The sequence below is a fragment of the Octopus bimaculoides genome, chromosome 24 (genome assembly GCF_046866305.1).
Source record: "Octopus bimaculoides isolate indiv1 chromosome 24, ASM4686630v1, whole genome shotgun sequence".
Classification (NCBI taxonomy): Eukaryota; Metazoa; Mollusca; class Cephalopoda; order Octopoda; family Octopodidae; genus Octopus; species Octopus bimaculoides.
The window spans coordinates 904,751-925,121 of record NC_142951.1 but is presented as its reverse complement, the minus strand read 5'-3'; the positions used below and the strand labels follow the sequence as shown (position 1 = coordinate 925,121).

Here is a 20,371-nt window from a genome sequence, read left to right as displayed (position 1 = left end):
GAAGTATGATCTTGAGATGTTGAGTCTCGTGGAAGCAATGACAAGTGACTGAGGCTTTTGGCGATTTGCTCTGCTTGAAAAGACACGTCAAGCTAAGGGAAATCATTCATAGTCGTGGCCAGTGCCAGTGGCACATGGAAAGTGTCCATGCTGGTGACATGTGAGAGGCACCTGTGCTGATCGCATTCTATGTAAAAAGGCACCTGGCCCAGTGACATGTAATAGGCATCCGTGCTGGTGACACATAAAGAGCACTCATGCCAGTGACACGCAATATGCCCCCATGACAGTGATATGTAAAATATACATCAGCCGGTGACACATGCAAAACATCCAGTACATTCTGTGGTGTGATTGGCATTAGGAAGGGCATCCAACCATAGAAACCAAACCAAAACAAACAAACAAACTGAAGAGAGCTGCACCAGGTTCAAGTTGTCTCTTTTGATATATGCACACACATATACACGTGTGTGTGTGTGTGTGTGTGTGTGTGTGTGTGTGTGTGTATGAATGCAAGTACGTATATGGTTATTGTTGCTGTTTCTTTATTGTTATTGTTCTCAAACTATCAACAAACAACTCCACCCAATTCTATGTGGACACTATGGTATTGCTGACTGTTTTATACAGAGGCAGCACTGTAAACGACTGACAAGCATTCTATTGGCTCATGATACTGAGCCCGGCTTTTCACATGGGAAAACTGACCTTCACCTGGGAAAGGATTGGCTACTGAATTAGTAAACTATCTTCACAAAACAAAATGTTACACAAACAAATGACACATGCAACTTGATCATGTGCTCTGCAAAGCAAGAATTAATCTGGCAAATAGACTGGAAGAAATATATATATATATATACAAATACACATTTATATATAGATATACATATATATACATACATATACACTTGCATGCACACACACACACACACTTGTAGTCTTTTATTCTTTTACTTGTTTCAGCCATTTTGAGTGTTGTGGCCATGGGGGGGTGGGGCTGGGGGAACTGCTCTGAAGAGATTCGTTAAACAAATTCACCCAAGTGCTTATTATATACACACACACACACATATATATATATATATATACATATACATATATATATATATTTGTGAGGAGGAGTTCCCATTCCTTCCGCCACTTCCCTGGCGAATGGCAGGAACGGGAAATCTTGCCAAAACTAACCTCACATTTTGCTAGTGCCACATAAAAAGCACTGAGTCCACCCTGCAGAGTGGTTGGTGTTAGGAAGAGCATCCAGCTGTTAAAAAAAAAACCCCTGCCAAAACAGACACAGTAGCCTAGGGTAGTTTTCTACCTGGCTGGCTCCTGTCAACTGTCCTACCCATGCATGAATGGAAGATAGACGTTAAATAATGATGGAGATGATGATGATATATATACATATATATTATATAAGTAGACAGCTTAGCATACAGAAAGAAAGTAAGATAGCTTGGTGTTTGTGTAACAAGCTAGTTAATTATCTTGCTATATAAAAAGATGGTCATACATGGTTCAGTATATAGAAATGTATGTAGTTAGGGAAGTAATCAGATAGCTTACTAAATAAGTTGGTAGTTAGCTTGGTGTATAAACAGGTAATAGCCAAATATAATGATTGAAATTCAAATTTCATGGTCTGTATTGGAAGTTGTTGAGTGAAGGAAGAATGAATATGGCATTTCATAAAGAAATCAATTTTCATTGCCAAAATATTACATTTTTCTTCTCTTTACAGCACACTAGTGTATCTCAATGTCAGCTTTTTTTCACTTCATAAATAATTGATTAGCTAACTTAATGGATAAATAATTAAATAATTAGAAAGAGAGGTAATTAAATCTTTGATGTCTAGTAGTTAGCTTGGTAAAAGCCCACAAGATTATCCACCATCTTTCCAACAAAACTATTTTAATTCAATATCTCTACTAACCATGGACACAAATATAGAATAATAATAATAAAAAAAAACAGCTCAGATTCCATGACTTTTGGAAATATTTTTTCAGAATGTTCAGAATTGTCAAAGGAGGAAATAAAACTACCTGCATCAATTATTAGCTGCCAAGACACTGATCAGTCAAAAGAAAATTCCATATTTTTCTAAAAACCAGCAACACTATTCTTGACATACCTAAACACTCCCCCCTCCTTTTGACTCTTTTACTCTTCACTTTTCTGTCTCCTTATACTTTATCTTGTATACTAAGCTCATACTTTTTGACTATCATTCTTGCCTTGCTTTCTTTGACTTATTGTGCTTTTCTGTCCCCTTTTTTACCCTTTTCTGATGAGTTGTAACACACCTGAGCATTATATACAATAAGCTCATAATTACTTCTTTATTAACAATCAACATTATTATTACAATTAATGTTGTTGTTGTTATTTTAATATATACTGAAAATAAAACGAGACAAAGGGTTTAAACTAAAGTGAATGTAATAACCAGAAGTGTTAATCAATAAATATCAATAAATGAAAAGGGTTTAGTATCAAGCAAATAATGAAATATTATTTACAAAAGACAGGTTATATTTGGCACTGAACCATAAATATAATGCAATATTTTGGTTCTGCTGCTGAACATCAGAGGCACTACTGGAGAGACCTGAGTGAATCTTGCATTTTTTAAAATTTTATTTTCCACCTTGTCTTGCCTACTGAAATGTATGGAGAGACATTACTGTAACTGGTAACTGAATCTGAAAGCAGTGTTAAAATCAATAAGCCAGTGTGTTGGATAGAGAGAGAAGGGGAGAGAGAAAGAAAGAGGGAGAGAGAAAGAAAGAGGGAGAGGAAGAGAGAGAGAGAGAGAGAAAGAGGGAGAGGAAGAGAGAGAGAGAGAGAGAGAGAGAGAGAGAGAGAGAGTATATATGTCATTGGTGGGGGAAGCCCCCATCACTGCATTAATAGAATTGCTGTGTTGTGTAATAGCAGACAGGGAAATCCTGCATCTGGCTGCCATGTTATCAACTTGGTAATGGTTATTCCTTCATAGTACAGCTGCAAAGTATAGAAATGGAATTGGCTGATGAGGGATGTGTGTGGGGGGGGTGAGGTCAGAGAGGAAGATGTTCAGGTTTTTCAGCTAAGTGGAAATTCGATTCACCTTTTGTCAGGAACGAGGGAATTTCATCTCTCCGACTACATTATTTCGCAGTAGATGTATATCTGTAGGATGGAGTGAATGCCATGGTGTGTGTGTGTGTGTGTGTGTGTGTGTGTGTGTGTGTGTGTGTGCGGATTTTAAACACAGCCGGGGAAGAGGTTGAACTATTTTAATAACTAGACATGTTTCAATCAAGAGCTGTATCCCAAATATACTAGTAGTAGTAGTAGTAGTAGTAGTGGTGGTGGTGGTGATGGTGGTGCTGGTGATAGTAGTAATAGTAGTAGTAGTAGTGCTACTACTACTACTACTGCTACTGGCACCACTACAACTACTACAATACATTTACTCCTTTACTCTCTTATATTTTCACTGGTTTTAGTGATTGGGCTGTGACCATGCTGGGGCATATCTTCAAGGACCTTTGTCAATTATATTGCTCCCAGTCATTTTCTTCAGTCTGGTGTATATTTCATCAATTCATATTTATTGAACTGCTAAGTGACAGGATACAAACAGACAACATAAACAACACCTGTGTCGACATAAACACAAACATGGTGTCACAGACATACAAACATATCCATTCCTCCGCACCTTTTGTCTTCTATCTTTTACATTGCACTGTGGCCATACTGGGGCACTGCATTGAAGAGTTTCGTTGAACAGATTGACCCCAGAACTCATTTTTCTAGTCTGGTACTTAATCTATCAGCATATTTTGCCACACCACACAGTTAAGAGGACATAAACAAACCAAAACCAGTCAACAGGTGGAGGACAAACACAAACACAAACACACTTGCATAGATACATACACACACGTATACATACACATATTCAAACACACACATGCATGTATATACACACACACACACACACACATATACAGTTGGCATCTTCCAGTTTCTGCCAACCAAATCCACCCAGGAGTCTTTGGTCAGCCCAGAACTATTGTAGAAAACACTTGCCCAAGGTGCCACTCTGTGGGACTGGACCCAAAGCCATGTGGTGAGGAAGTAAGCTTCCTACCATACAGCCATGCCTGACCATATAAAAACCAAGACCCCACCAAGGGGATTTGAACCTTTGACCACCAGTTTACTATATGTAAGGTGTGTGTACATATATATACGCATGTATACACAAATATTTGTGCGTGGCACCTTGGGCAAGTGTCTTCTACTATAGTCTTGGGCTGACCAAAGCCTTGTGAGTGGGTTTGGTGGACGGAAACTGAAAGAAGCTTGTCATATATATATATATATGTATATGTATGTGTGTGCATATGTTTGTGTGTCCGTGCTTGTCCCCTCAACATCGCTTGACAACCAATGCTGGTGTGTTTATGTCCCCATAACTTAGTGGTTCAGCAAAAGAGACTGGTAGAATAAGTACTAGGCTTACAAAGAATAAGTCCTGGGGTTGATTTGCTCAACTAAAGGCGGTGCTCCAGCATGGCCGCAGTAAAAAAACTGAAACAAGTAAGAAGAGTATACAAAGTGGGCGACACTTGTAGAAACATGTTTTAAAACCAGCAGATGTTAGTTTATTAGTTTCTAATTGGAGACTAAATTCGTAAAATATTAAATAATAAATATATAATTTAAGGGCCACATGCAAAAAAGAACAAAAAATAAAAAAAATAAATGTGACTAGAATTAATAGAAAGTCTCGTACCAGGGGGAAAATGCCCATTATTAAAAAAAATAACAACGTATTATTAAGCTGTAAAAACTATAATATCGTAAGAAGTCTAACTCAAGTTATTTAAGTATTTTTAATAATAGCTCCTAATTATTAGAGTACATTATATTTGAGACTACCGACATAAGTGATAGATTCATTACTTAAAATACGGCTGTCTAATTTAAAACATTGCTCAGATGAAAGTTTGCTTCACAATGATATTATGATAATGTCAAAGTGATAGAGAAATAATACAAAAGCAGTACAATTGTTATTTATAGACATTCCACGAAAAAGTGTGTACCTCTGTAAGCAATAAATATATCTGTTAAGCATACCTAACAACCTTGAGCAATGATTTTGTAGGAAGAGTATGACAGTCACGTTTCGAGAAATGTCAACAGTTACTGGAGAAGTGCAGACGACCTGAAACATGATGATATATAGACGGTGAGAAAATGTATGTAGGTATGTGTAGACATTTATACATACATACATAAACACATAGAGAGATACACACACACACGTCTGTGTATATATATATATATATGTATGTATATATATATGTATATATATATATATGTATGTCATTTTAACATCCACTTTCCCATGCCTGCATGGGTCAGATGGATCCATACAGTCATTTGTTGTTGAGGCAGATCTTCTTTGCCCAGATATTGTTCCTGTCACCAGCTCTCACTTGTTTAGTGTAAGTAAGAAGTAAAAAAAAAAAGGTAATATTCATGAGTTACAAAGTGAATGGTGACTCTAAAAATATTACATATTCTATGTATAATCATTCACTTAAGCATTCATAATTTATGAAAATTATTACCATTATGCAGTTACCAGAATAGAACAGAATCAACCAGATTCTGTAAAGTAGACAACATAGTTTTCCATACAAGAGGATTGCCATAGCACAAGTCACTGGAAAGTCTTACATTAGATCTACATTGCTCAAGAGAAAGGTCGAGAATAGAGGTAAAATGGGGGAAAATTGAAGAAGAAGAAGAAAAAGAATAAGTTATGTATTGATCTCTTTTAGAAAAACGTTCCAGGCTTATAAGAGAAGGGGAAAGAAGATTGAATAATGTTCATGCCTTGCTCAATATTGATAATGATGGAAGTGAAGTGGAAAGTGTTTAATTGGTAATCATGACATTTTGATATTGATTTTTTTGTAACATAAGGTCATAGATTCCTTGGAGGTGGAGGAAATAAGACTATGTGCATTACATAACTGCTTTGCTAAATCAAACACTTGGTATATTGATGTATTGAGATGCACAAGGTGAGAGGTAGTTGGTGGGAAAGAGAGAAATGAAATTATGTGATCTGATGCTTATGGCTTACCTAAGAGAATTAATAATCTTGGTGTGGTATGGCAGGTGACAAAATCAGTAGGAGGTAAACCTATCTGATGAAACAATTAGTGATTGATATTTCCTCCCTGTTGTTGTGCTGTAAAGTCATGGTGAAGGCACATAATCTCACACAGTTCGTATAACTGGAGATTTAGTTCACATCTGTATGTAGTGAAAGCATTTTAAAATTAATGGGTGTTTCATCTGGAGTTTGGAGAAAACAGGGTAATGAGAGGAAGTTGTTCTATCCCTGGACATTCTGAGATCTAATTAGCCTGGAATCAATTTTTAATTTCATGCTTGTGAATATAAGTACTGGACATGTGCTAGAGTCAATTCAATTGATTATGTATCATCCCTAAAAAATCTGCTGCCACCAACCACACTTTATCATTTATTTTTCCATGCTTGCAAGAGTCAGATGGAATTTGTTGAGGCAGATTCTCCATGACTGAATGCCTTTTCTGTCTTCAACCCTCACCTGTTTCCAAGCCAGGTAATATTTTCCTCCCATGGCCAGACTGGATACAAAGAACATCACTGGTACAAAAGTGATGCTTGTTTACAATCACCACACATTGTCAAGGCAAGGGTACACATGCATGCATGCACACATGTATGCATGCATGCATGACAGGAGGCTTCTCTTAGTTTCCATCTTTCAAATCCACTCACAAAGATTTTGTCCTCCCAGGGCTATAGTAGAAGACACTGAACCCAAAACCACATGGTTGGGAAGCAAACTTAACCACACAGCCACGTATGTATGGCTTTATTCAATAAATCATTGACTGACTTGTGTGACCCCTTTACGCTCAGACATCCATTGAGATTATTATTCATGCATACATGAAGTTTTTTTAACACTATCAATATAATGGTGGTGCCCCAGTATGACTGCAGTTTTGAAGCTGAAACAATTTAAAGATATGTAAAAAATAAATGTTGATTTCTTATTTTCTTTCCTAACTAATCAGTTTTCCTTCATTTTGGAATAAGAAACAAATGGCAAGTAAGCAATAAATAGTAGGGTTTATATTGTAGTGGGTGTGAGGGACAATATAATTCCTTCCTGGTAGTAATTAGCTAATTACACACACCATTATTGTTCTCAGAGAATATAGATTTTTCCAACTCCACTATGTGCTCTAGCAAAGCACCACCACCACTACCACCACCACTTCTGCTGTTACCATTACCGCCATCACCTCCACCATCAGACACACAAAGAAATGTCTCAGTTATCACTCTTCCTGCTAGAAATAGAAGACTATTCCCTCTTATAACACACTCTAAGGTCTTGAAAGAGGATAAGACATGTTGAATAATGTTAACCTCGTCACATTATAGATGAAATGAAACGATTGGGCAACAATGGAATACTTTTAACCATAGGCCGACAGGGCTAGGACTGACCTGATGCTAGCCAACAACAACAGCAACAACAATAATAATAATAACAATGCAATATAAATTATATAAATACGAGTGAAACATCATCAAATATGTAAAATAGATTTAACAGAATTACCATTACAAAGAAAGAATCACAAAGAAATTATTCCGTTATATATTATAGTTAAAAGCTATTTTAATTATTGAATGGATGCCAACCATTTATAGTTAATGGAATCAATACCAGTATATGACAGATATTATTTTATTGAACACCAATAGACTATAGATATTATCTTATTAAGCATCAATATATGACAGAGGCTATTTTATAGGTTCAGATGTGGTTGTATGGTAAGAATTCTACTTCCAAACCACATGGTTCTGGGTTCAGTCCCACTGTACAACATCTCAGGCAAGTGTCTTCTATATAGGCGTGGGCTGACCACAACCTCGTGAGTGGATTTGGTAGATGGAACCTGAAAGAATCCTATCGTGTGTGTGTGTGTGACTGTGTAAGTGGCTTGTCTTTGTTGTGCACCATTGCTTGACAACTGGTGTTGGTTTGTTTATGCCTCTGTAACTTAGCAGTCTGACAAAAAGAGGCCAATAGAATAAGTGCCAAGTTTTAAAAAAAATAAATAAATTCTGGGGTTAATTTGTTAGACTAAACTGTTGAAGGTGGTGCCCCAGCATGGTCGCAGTCTGAAGACTGGAACAAGCAAAAGATAAAAGATCAATAGATGGCAGATACTATTCTATTGAACACCAATAGACAACTGATATTATTTCATTGAACATCAATAGACCAGAAATACTCTTTCAACATCAATAGACTACACATGCTACTTTAACGAACATCAATAGATTACAGATACTATATTACTGAACACCAATAGGATAGGGGTACTATTTTATAGAAAAACAATAGATCAGTAATATTATTTGAACATCAATAGATCACAGATATATTTTACTGAACATCAATAGAAGACACACTATTTTACTGAACAGCAATAGTTTACAATGCTCTATTTTATTAAACATCAATAAATCATAGATACTATTTCATTGAACATCAATAAACTACAAATATTACTTTATCAAATGTCAATAGACTGTAGATAATATTGTATGGAATGCAAACAACAAATACTGTTTTTTTCCTTAATCAATATTGGCAGACATCTACTGGCTTCTTTTCTCCATCACTAACGCTGATGACACGTTAATGGTTCATGTACTCATTTATTTAATGTGAGATGTCATGATTTCTACAGTTCGTTACCCTTATCTGTGTGTCAGGTGTATATAAATATTATATGTTGATCATATTATTCACACATAAACATGAACACTGCCCTGTCACAGATATGAAAGTACATATTGGATAGTAATTGCTAAAAACTTTAAATAGTATGAAGGTATATGACTGGTGGGAGACACGATATGAAAGAAATTCCCAATGTGAATGAGAGAGACTTTATAAAAGTCATTCTCAAGCTTTATAGCATTCATGAGCAAACTGTGACCCATGGGGTGCATGTGACCTGCAGGATTTTCTGAATGGCACACTTATAAAATTACCATGGATTTTTTTAGTAGTGTAGCTTATTTGATGACAAGCCAAGTCTCATGCAACCTGCTTCTCAAAGAAGGTTGCCCATATCAGCTTCATAGAAAAACCCAAGAGCTAACAGAAGTAAATATCTGGTGAAAGAGGGTTGTGATTTACTTGACAACTTCCATAAAAACATGTTCAGTTGCTGCTGATGATCCATACATTCATGTGTGAATAATTTGTGTTTCGAATATTCCACACTTCTGACCACTTGGTGATACTGACATACCTTGCTGATATTACATCCAGTCCCTGTGCTTTTGAAAAACCTCTGCAATAAGAATAACCCTTTTCTTGAGAAAACAGAAAGCCCTGTTGACAAGAAGAGCATCTTAGCTATAATATCTTGTCTCATAATAATTCCTCATCTAACCCATGACAGCATGGAAAAATGCACCTTAAACTAATAAGCAAATACATTGGGCATTTATTGTTACCAATGCACTATTCTCTTTTAGAAGTTATATTGGATTACTGACTTAGCTAATGCATGTGGAATTACTGCCAATAGCATGAGCTGAGATAATGGAAGAATAATACTAATAAAGGAGTTGATGACTATGAAGAAGATACAAATGAATAGCTGAAGTGAAAAACAAATTTGTCAACAAGGTGACTGGTGTTGTAAGAATATTTTTATTATTTGTAAAGTGGACAAATGCAGAGAATTATTTTATGAAGTAAAATAAAGGACAACTAATGTGATGATTCTCTGCATTGTGGAAATGATGAAAAGAAGTTTTCAAAACTTACATTATGACATCATAAATAAAATCTGGCTTTGTTTAAAGTGGTGTTCATATCTATTTTTTAATGCAAACAAATTCATATTTTGGGATTACCAAGTAGAATTTTTCTTCTACAATATTCATTATTGTGATTTTTTTTTTTTTGATAGTAAAATGGATGACATATATGAATCTGAGATATCCCTTGATGTCATCTATCAGAATGCAACAAAAGCTGTTGAAATAAATGAAGAAAGAAAGGGAATTTATTATCAACAGAATAGGCCGTTAGACAGAGAAATTCAACCAGATCAGACAGTTACATATATTTGTACTCAACAGTTTAGAAATATGATGGAAAGTGACATACTAAAGGAAAAAACAATTACCAGAAGTAAATTCTGCCAACAAAATCCTTCTAATGGCAAAAGTCTTGCCCCCAAAGAAGAAATAAGTTATAACATATCAATAGTGAAACCTGGAGAGTTTGTGGCAAGTGAAAGCAAGATGATAACAACAGCTGAAGGGAAAAGTGGGGTCATAAAGAAGAGGTATTTTTATCAACAAAGTGAACCACGAGCTAGACTTTTGAGTGCACAGCAGGAGATTATGTTACACCTCCCACTTGCACAACCTTTAAGCCTTGAAATTGGACCAGTGTTACATGAGCCTTTTGCCCTTCGGAGGCCAGATCAAAAGGAATTAATAACCTTCAATATTCCAAGGGTACCTTGTGTACTTATAGAAAACATGGCAGTTGAATACATTGATCATTTTGAACAGCACTCACGAAAGGATAAACAACTGGAAGAATATCGACCAGTCATTTTCCTAAGTTCCAAAAAATACGATACTACCTTTGACAAGCTTGCAAATATGCCCATTTCTAAACCACCAGAGAAGAAATCCAAACCAGTTACAAGACTGTCTAAATTCTACAGATGCTGTGCTAGAGGTAGGTATACATGTTAAAGCTATATAATCTGGTGATGGTTATATAAGATGAAAGATTTTGGGAAGTGCTTGACAAAACGTATGTGATTATGTAGATAAATCTCTTTAAATATTTCAGTTCAAATGTCATCTGGATTGATTTTACCTGTCATCTTTCTGGAATTAATAAAACAAATACATGTGGTCTCGTTTATCACTGATTCATTCATCACTGATTTTAGATGACACAGTATATTTGATTGTGAACCATGTTACACATATCACAGATTGATGTGTAATAACATGAGGTGGCTGTAAAAATGTGCTCCAGTGACCACCCACAATCCTCAGCTACCCAGAATGCACTGTTACTTGTGCTTACATGACTGTACTGTGAGGTTGCGTATTATTTGTCTTTGGAATTTTTGTCTATTTGACAGTTAAAAATTAATCCCCTCACTGCCACCACCATCTCCACCATCAACTTCATCATCATAATCACCCCACCCCCAATCACCACCACCACCATCACCACCAGCCACAGCCAATGAAGGAGATTCTATATAGTTGCTGGACATGCTCAAAATAGTAACCAAATCTCCATCGGAAAATTTGTCACTGCCTCGAAACTAGAATCATGTTTCAGGAGCAACGTCTTTGACCAGTGAGCTCTACATTAGAAATGAGGTGGCTATAAGATGGTCAAATGGTCAAATACCATGGGTCCTCTTAAGAAGAGTTGACTGGAGCTATCCCAAGTACTGTAGTAATAACAATATCAATCTTACCACCACCACCACCACTAACATCAACACTATAACCCAAAGGTGTTACACTTTCAAATACTGGTATATCGATCTAGGGTTCTGCAACTAAGTTCTTGGTGAGCATTGACCAATGATTTTTTATAAAAAACTTTAATTTGTTTTAATTTTTATTTATTTTTGGCAGATAAGAAGACTGTGGCATGACACCAAATGACCAGAATGAGGTCAGTAGATCTTTTATAGACGTAGAAAAGATAAGAGATAATGGTAGTATTTCACTGACGAAATGACTTTCCAAACTCCTTTTTGTCTGGTTTGCATTGAACAAATTCCTAATCATCCATTATCAGGTACTATATTTCCAATAATAAATACTATGTGCCCCAGCATGGCCATAGCTTTTGGACTGGAATACATAAACAAATAAAGCAAAGTCCAGGTGTGTACAGGCATGGCCGTCTTTTAAGGAAAGTAACTTATAACTACTTGACTTTGGGTTTGATCTCAGTATGCCATATTGGACAAATGTCCTCTATTGTATTTTCAAATGACTAAAAAATCCTGGAACTGAAATTTGGAAGCTGTGTGCAAATCTGTTGGAAGCACTAATCCTGTTCTTGGAAGGCAGAGTTAATCTGTTGCCTTTGTGCCTTTACTGAAGTCTGGTCTGTTGTAAGCATCCAGACTCAGACAGACGTTTGAGGATAAATTTACTCCTTCTTCCTCCCATTGGTTACAGGGGCTTTGATAAAAGAGTCATTGACCTCAGCCTTCCATCTATGGCTACGCTATTGAAAAAAAAAAAATGGCTTGAAGTGAACTCGCAAACTTGTATTACATAACATCAGAACAATGTTGGGTAGCAGCAGTTCACACATATGTCTCATTAGAGTCAAACCTACTTGGGATATTCTTTTATTCTTTTAATGCATTTCAGCCCAAAGGCTGTGACCATGCTGGGGCACCATCAGTGAAATATGAAATGCTTCATGAATTTGTGTCATCCTTGTGTGTGTGTGTGTGTGTGTGTGTGTGTTAACCAAATGACTATCTCACAACTTGATAAGGTTTACAAAGAAACTGGAATCATAGAACACTGAAAAAAAATCTAATTGAAGAGGAAACACCAAAGTTATGAATGGCAGAAGAAATATTTTGATACGAAAGTAGAAATCCTGTGACACCATGAGTTGAAATTGCTGAGAGAACCAGAGTAGAAATCACAGAAAACAAATATTGTATCTCAGTAAACGAGTAATAAGTGATATTCCTGATACTAAGTTTGGTTAAATATGGATTCCATGACTGAAAATGAATTTAAATATGGTAGTTAGAGTTCAAAACGAAACAACGCAAGTTACTTTAGGCAACCCAAAATACTTATATCAGTGTGGAAATATATATTCTGAGATAAATATGAACAAATAGTTATGAAAGATTTTCCCTGGTTGCAAACGTTAGCTTTAAATCTAACCTAAATTGATACAAAATTGCTCTTGCTTGGGTTTACAGCCCAGTGGGTAGAAACGTGCTGTGAAACTATGACTCAAAGCACTGATCCTCAGCGTTTTTGGCATCACAGACTTTCTCTAGGGACTTAGGGGTGCGGTGGGGGATCACATGCACAACAAAACACAATAATATATAATTTAATTATTATATATGTAATACATATAAAATGCAAAAACTTCCTGCAGACTTTCATAACCAATAAAATAAAGATAAAATTTAAAGCTTCTTCTTTCTATTTGGCTCAGTATGAAGTGATCCATGGCCCAGCACTGCTGGTTGAGAATCACTGGTTTAAAGGATGAGCTTAGAAGTTTGTGTAAAATAATGGTGTGAGAGTTCAATCTTAATTTGATTACCTTTTCATACATACAGAAAATTGCAGCACCAAACAAAAAATAAATAAAAACAATAAAAAATAGGGACTAAGTTATACAAATGGCTGCACTTATAATAAGACAAAAAATATAAATTTAGCAATGTAAAAATCATTCTGTAAGGACTAGTAATAATCTGTTAAAAATTTAGACATAGGGAGTCTGATAGTCTAATTCAATTATTACACTTGAATGAAACTGTATTTGATATTATCAGTTACTCCTACATAATCAGAGTGTGTGTCCAAGATGCCCTTCCAATAGCCTATTAACACGAATTAGTAGAATCCATAATGCTTCTAAACTGCTGAAGATGACTGGCTGCTCTACTGCTCTCCCCCAATCAGAGCATAAATGGCCACTGATCTGAAGGTTTCATCCACACTGCTGAACCCATCCAGGACCACACAATTATAAATATTATTATTATCCTTTATGTTTTTTAATTTTTCACTAAGCATCTCGTTGTTGTCCAGTTGGAATGGGATAGATAAATATTGGGCTACATCCCACAAATGTAGTGTTTTTCTTAATGGTTCTTGCTGTGCCAAACAAACAAATTTCCTCAATACCCAATATCTTCAACCAACCTTCAAATATTTTTGCCATTGTTCCTAGTCTCTTGTTGGTATAATATCAGCTTTATTATAGTAATTCCAAATTCTCTGTATTTCCCGTCAAAATGAGATAAATCAGAGAGACTACAGATATGAAAAATAACATAGCTGTATGTAGGTGAAGGAAAACAAATGAGAGACGGGGGGGGGGGCAAAATAAAAGGGAAAAGAGCCAGAACAGAAGAGGTTTCTTGCTTTAGTCATATAGCTATGTGACTACCTTACAGTTTAGAAGTGAGTGTGTGGGTGGTGTAGCTGGAAAGGGATAATGACATTGGTGATAAGGTGTTAGGGTGGATGTCAGAGAGGTCTGAGATGGGTAGGAATGGGAAGGGCAGAGGTGCTTGGAGTTCAGTTATTCCACATTCTTGCATTGATGGAGTAGTTTTCCAAATTGGCATATGGATGGAACAGTTGATTTATAGCTGGACACCCTTTCTCTTATTAATAGCTAAATCATAAAAAGTGGAGCCTACTTGACATACAAGCAGACTGAGGCAAAGGCCATAGATAATAATTTGAAATCAATGCATTCCCATAAACTTATTATAAATTTGTGTTTCCTTTCATAAATAAATTAATTTTGGTTTCAATTTTCAGATACTACATAATATAGGAACCAAAACCTACCGAAAGGGACAATCCCATTATATCCCAAAATATTTACTACAGTAGATGTCTTTCTTCAATTATTGCAAATTTCAGAAAGAGAAGTGCCAATATGAAAGCAAAAAGAAGTCTATAGTGTTGAATTATTTCGGGTGTTTATATTTTCAGCCATTATAAAAAAAAAAGAAAATAACAAGAACAATTATCAAATAAACACCAAAGAGAAAATGTTAAAATTATAAAGAAAATCTATATTTAATTATTATTTTATAAAATTGAAGATGGCAAACTGGCAGAACCATTAGCCTGCCTGACAAAAACACTTAGCAGCATTTTGTCTGTCTTTGCTTTCTGAACTCAAATTCTACCAAGGTTGACTTTGCCTTTCATCCTTTTTGCGTCGATAGATTAAGGACCAGTCAAGTACTGTGGTTGATGTAATCAACTTACACTCTCCTCCAAATTGCTGGCCCTGTGACAAAGTGTGAAACCATTATTTTAAAAAATTACTTATCCTATTTTTCGTTAACATCCTAAAGGATAATGTTAATGTTCAAGTACTGACCCAAACCACCAGACTCCTCTACTGAACACACACAGCTACATGGTCTCAGGTTCAGTCTCACTATGTGGCATCTAGGGCAAGTGTCTTCTACTATAATCTCAGGTCAATCAAAGATTTGTGAGTGGATTTGGAAGTATCCTCTGTTGTTATTTGGAAGGCTCCTCTGTTGTTATCACATCTGTCTAGGAGAGGGAAACTGAGAGAAAACCTGCAACACTGACAATATTCGATGAAGGAGACTAATTCGAATATTTTTGTAATGTGTAATTCAAATGGAAAACAAAATAAATATACAAATCCTCCTGATTTATCAATTATATTGTAACTAATTAATCTAGCCCTAATTATATCTAATTCATTTGTCCCATTTTTTTGTTTTAGTTTTTAAGTTCTTGTATCATCCGTTCATATTTCATTCACCTGTTTCCCCCCCCCCCCTTCTTGAAATATCTGCTCCAGTTTTTACTCACTGTCCAATTAATATATTATAGCTCTGCTAATATTATTGCAATGCTGCATGTGTTTTACATGCTTATACACGATTGCTATTATGTAAGAAGGTTGCCAGTTTGAAGTCAAGGAGCTTGGCTATTCAGTTAAATAAAGCTTCTGGACATAAAGAATTGTGTTTGCCAACAGATTTACTTGGATAAACTCAGTACAAAACCACAATGACACTGTTGATAACAACAAACTTCCACTCGATGACCCAGGTATCATAGAAACTTGACAGTGATACTCCCTAGCTTTAACAAGAAAGAAAGACAAAATTACTTTTGAATACTAACAATAAAAACCACATAAAGGAGTTTGTCTTTATCAAAACCATGTACAATGGCCATCTGAAAAGTTTCTATTATGGTGAGGCCCTGAAAATTGAAGAAATGAATTTTAGGAGCACAAGATCAGTGATAATGTCTTTCATTTATCACCAAAAGCCCCAAAAGAAATTGTTGTTGCTATTAGGGTTGAGTTTTTATTACAACATCAAAATCTGACTGAATAGATTAAAAGTTATTTTCAGAAATTATGTGAGTCAGCTCATGAAATAATTAGAACTAAAACAGGGAGTGTAGGAGATGATATGAGTCAAATGGGGCTCATAAGTGGCATGTAATTATCTGAACATTATATAAGCCTGTCAGTATATCTTCAATCACTATTTTGGGTGACCACTCCTAAGTCTCAACAACTGGTTATTACTGTTTGCTTATGGAGTTGTACAACTACCTCTTGCTATGAATTTGTAAATCAGAGATATTGATACATCGAATGATGTGTGAAAACAAGTTCTTTGTGAATTGAAATTTACTGTAGAGAGAAAACAAAAAGAAATTGTAACAATTTTTAGTGACTCTTTCAAGAAACTGAGAATTTTTTTAAATTGTACTGTTTTCACAACTTAAAGGTGGTGAAATATTATCACATCATATACTTGATACACCAGCAAACCATCTGATAGTTATTTTGAAGATGAAAATATTAAGTTATATTAAGTTATATTCTCTCCATTTGTTAAAAATCACAGGTCTTTTTTTTTTTTTTTTTGGTGAGTGATAAATTCTTCCAACTGGTTATGATTGAAAAGAGACGACTGAATGGTTGGGTTGTTAAGAGGTCTGCTTCTCAACTGCTTGGTTTTGAGTTCAGTCCTGTTGCATGGCACCTTGGACAGGTGTCTTCTATTATAACACCAGGCAGATCAAAGCCTTATGAATGAATTTGGTCAGCAGAAAGGGAAAGAAACCCATTGTGTGTGTGTGTGAGTGTGTGTGTGTGTGTGATTGTATATATACATATATACATATATGTGTGTGTGTGTTTATAAATAGGTGCATGTATGTATGTGTGTGTATGTGGATAGATTGATAGATAGATCTTTGTATGTATATATTGTGAGTATGAGAGTGAGTTTGTGTGCGTTTATGTCTCCTTGTCTTGACACCACGTAATAGTTGTAAAGTAAATGACTGTCACTTTCATACAAGCAATGGAAACATATGTAGCCAAGAGGAAATATTACCTTACTTAGAAATAAGGGAGGGTGGACAACAGGAAGAGCATCCCACTGTAGAATATTTGCCCCAATAAACTCGTGTCTCATCCATGTAAGCATGGAAAGTGGACATTAAAACAGTGATGATGATAAACCTTTAAGATTAAAACTACACGAGTAGTTGAATGAACTTTTGCAGTTATTCTACAGCTGCTTGTTTTAACAATCTCAAAATGGTTAAAAACCAAAACTAGGAGGGAATTTAGATCAAATTATATGGATTTTTAGTTTTTTTTAAATTCATATTTTCATAAACATACGATGCATTTTTGAGAAATTTGTGGTAAATTAGAATTTAATAAAAGTAGAAAACCTGGAATTTTTCATTGAATCAAATGTGAATTTTGAGTTTTATTGAATTTTAGTTCAAATTAAAATTTTAGTTAACATTTTTTAAGTATTTCTGATTCATCCTCTGTCTTATTAGTTTTGAAATATGAAACTGAAGAAAAATTTTTTTAAAAAAACTGAACAAGGTGTTTGAATTTTTCCTATTTGGGTAAAACAAATTACGATTTTTTTCTAACATGGAACAAAATTTGAAAATCTAATGATTTTTATCTGAAACGAAACTAAATGTAAAAATTGGAGGATATTTTCATTTTATTTTACTTATCTTTTGAAACTGAAAATGTTTTGCAAGAAATAATTATTTCTAAGTGGATTTTTAAAGATATTGTGAACGATTATATATGTTGTGCAGGAAGATGAGATGATAGATACTAAAAGGAATGTTAGAAAAGACAACTGGAGTATAATAACCTTTCTGATTATCTTACAGCCCTCAATGTAGTTTTGAACTAAAGATTCATTAGTGTGTGTGTGTGTGTGTGTGTGTGTGTGTGTGTGTGTGTGTGTGTGTGTGTGTGTGTGTGTGTGTGTGTGTGGAGAGAGAGAGAGAGAGAGAGAGAGAGAGAGAGAGAGAGAGAGAGAGAGAGAGAGAGAGAGAGAGAGAGATAGAGAGAGAGAGAGAGAGAGAGAGAGAGAGAGAGAGAGAGAGAGAGAGAGATGTAATGTATTTTGCATATATTTCAGTGAATGTAGTCTGCAGCAAATAGTCAGGATGTGACCAACATATCAAGATAGTTATGAAGTGTAAAACTAGCTTTGAAAAGGTCAGATATTTGACAATGATGCATGTTAATAGGACAATTTGAAAAGAAACATTTGGTGTTTAAAATAAAGCAAGAGGTGATGTTTTCAGTAAATTACGTGAGAGACATAACAACGAATATTTATTTATAAGTTAAAACTAAAAAGGACTTGAACAATTAGTAGCATAATAATACAGTGGAGAAGCCTCTAACTAGTACTTGACCTGTTAAAAATAGCAACCAAGTCTCTGTATCATCTTAAATAAGTAAAGGGATAGATACACTTAAAAAGAGAAGACATCAAGGGTAGGAAAGGCTTTGATTATGGTTTTGCTTGATTAGAGTTTGACCCAGGGCTAAACAACAATAACAACAAACAATAAAACAGACAAATTTACATCAACAATAGTTCAGATAGAGAGACACTGATGATGGCAGTGTGGTTAAGGAGCTAGCTTTGTGACCAGGAGGTTTTAGGTTTAGCCCCAAAGCATGGCACCTGGGCAAGTATTTTCTACTCTGAATCAGAGCCAACCAATGCCTTGGGAGTGAATTTGGCAGATGGAGACTGAAATATGCCCGTTATATATATATATGACAATTATGGAGATGAGTACGTCTGCTTATTTTTAATTTTTAGCTTTTTAATTGGAAAGCAAATGTTAAACGATAATGATAACAATGACGATTTGGTTTAAATTTGTCCGACACACGTTTCTGCTGCATAGACAAGAAGCAATTGCATTTGCATCCAATTACTTTCAACTGGTTAATTAATTAGTCTATGCAATTTCAGTAAAGGTCCATCCACTGATGTGGTTTGAAGTGAACTAAGTTTGTGTAGGTTTGGCTAGTATCATATTATTGTTTGGTTACTATAGTTTTTGAGTGCAAAGAATGTGAGAGGAAGATTTGGAAACCTGAAATGGCTATAAAAACAGCTATGAGGTTGACCCTATCCTCACTCTAGGTTTAAAGTTCAAATTGGGAATACTAGACCTTCAATTAGGTCAAGGTATATTTTTTAAAAAATCCTAGCCTTAGGTGGATTATGAATTGGTTATCTTGAAATATTTTTTTACAATTACTGGTGCAAAAGCTATCTCAACAAATTCTCTGACCCATGCAAGCATATGAATGTGGATATTAAAACAATGATGATGATGATGATGATCATGATATGTGTATGTGTCTTTACACCTGTGTTTGCGCTTCCCCACCACTATTTGATAATTGATGTAAGTTTGTCTACATTCTTGTAACTTAGATGTTTGGTAAAAGAGACTGATAGAATAAGTAACGGGGGTTAATTTGTTTGACTAAAAATATCCGACTTCAATTTGGTGTACCAGCATGGCCACAGCACAATTACTGAAACAAGTAAAAGATAAGACATGAAAGTGCAAGCAGCGAGGACGATATAGCTAAATAAATGATAGAACAGTGATATGTCTTGAAACATGAATAACAACAATAATACTACTACTATTAATAATAATAATAATAATAATAATAATGATGATAATAATAATGATGATAATGATAAGAATGAGACAATGAACAAACCAACCTTGAAATACTAAAAGCAATTAAAGGCTTGTAATTATTATAGCGCACCTCAACAATGCATTACATTAAAAATAAAATTAGCCGACAATAGCTGAAAGCTTCCATCACTCAACATCCTAAGTAAATATGGCAGATGAAATGTTATCAATGACAACAGAAACGAATAATACATCATTGATGCGCTGCAGCATAATCTTCAGTTGCTACACTCAATGGATACGTCAACAGGAAGACAAAACCATTTGAGCAATATTCTCTGAATAGCCTCATTTTTGTATGGAGCTTTCAATTTATTCTCTGCTTTTGTATTAAAGTTTTATTTTCACCTTTCTTTAAATACACATATATATATAT

At 35.1% G+C, this 20,371-nt stretch overlaps 2 protein-coding genes across 7 annotated transcripts in view; one reads left to right on the top strand and one right to left on the bottom strand.

The window, feature by feature from the left end:
* LOC106871370 (uncharacterized) overlaps positions 1 to 20,371 on the bottom strand; it is a 121,934-nt gene that overhangs the window by 73,457 nt on the left and 28,106 nt on the right. The window lies entirely within an intron of this gene.
* On the top strand, positions 9,958 to 15,604 carry LOC106871379 (uncharacterized). Of its 3 annotated transcripts, none has more exons than XR_016238187.1 (3): positions 9,958 to 10,876; positions 11,806 to 11,971; positions 14,725 to 15,604. XR_016238187.1 is itself a non-coding variant. In XM_014917801.3 (3 exons), the coding sequence occupies exons 1-2, from the start codon at positions 10,096 to 10,098 to the stop codon at positions 11,823 to 11,825; spliced, it is 801 nt and encodes a 266-aa protein (XP_014773287.1). In that variant the 5' UTR covers positions 9,965 to 10,095; the 3' UTR covers positions 11,826 to 11,845; positions 14,725 to 15,604. The 3 variants fall into 3 exon arrangements, 1 of the variants encoding a protein (XP_014773287.1); XR_016238188.1 differs by having other exon boundaries at positions 11,806 to 12,060; XM_014917801.3 differs by having other exon boundaries at positions 9,965 to 10,876; positions 11,806 to 11,845.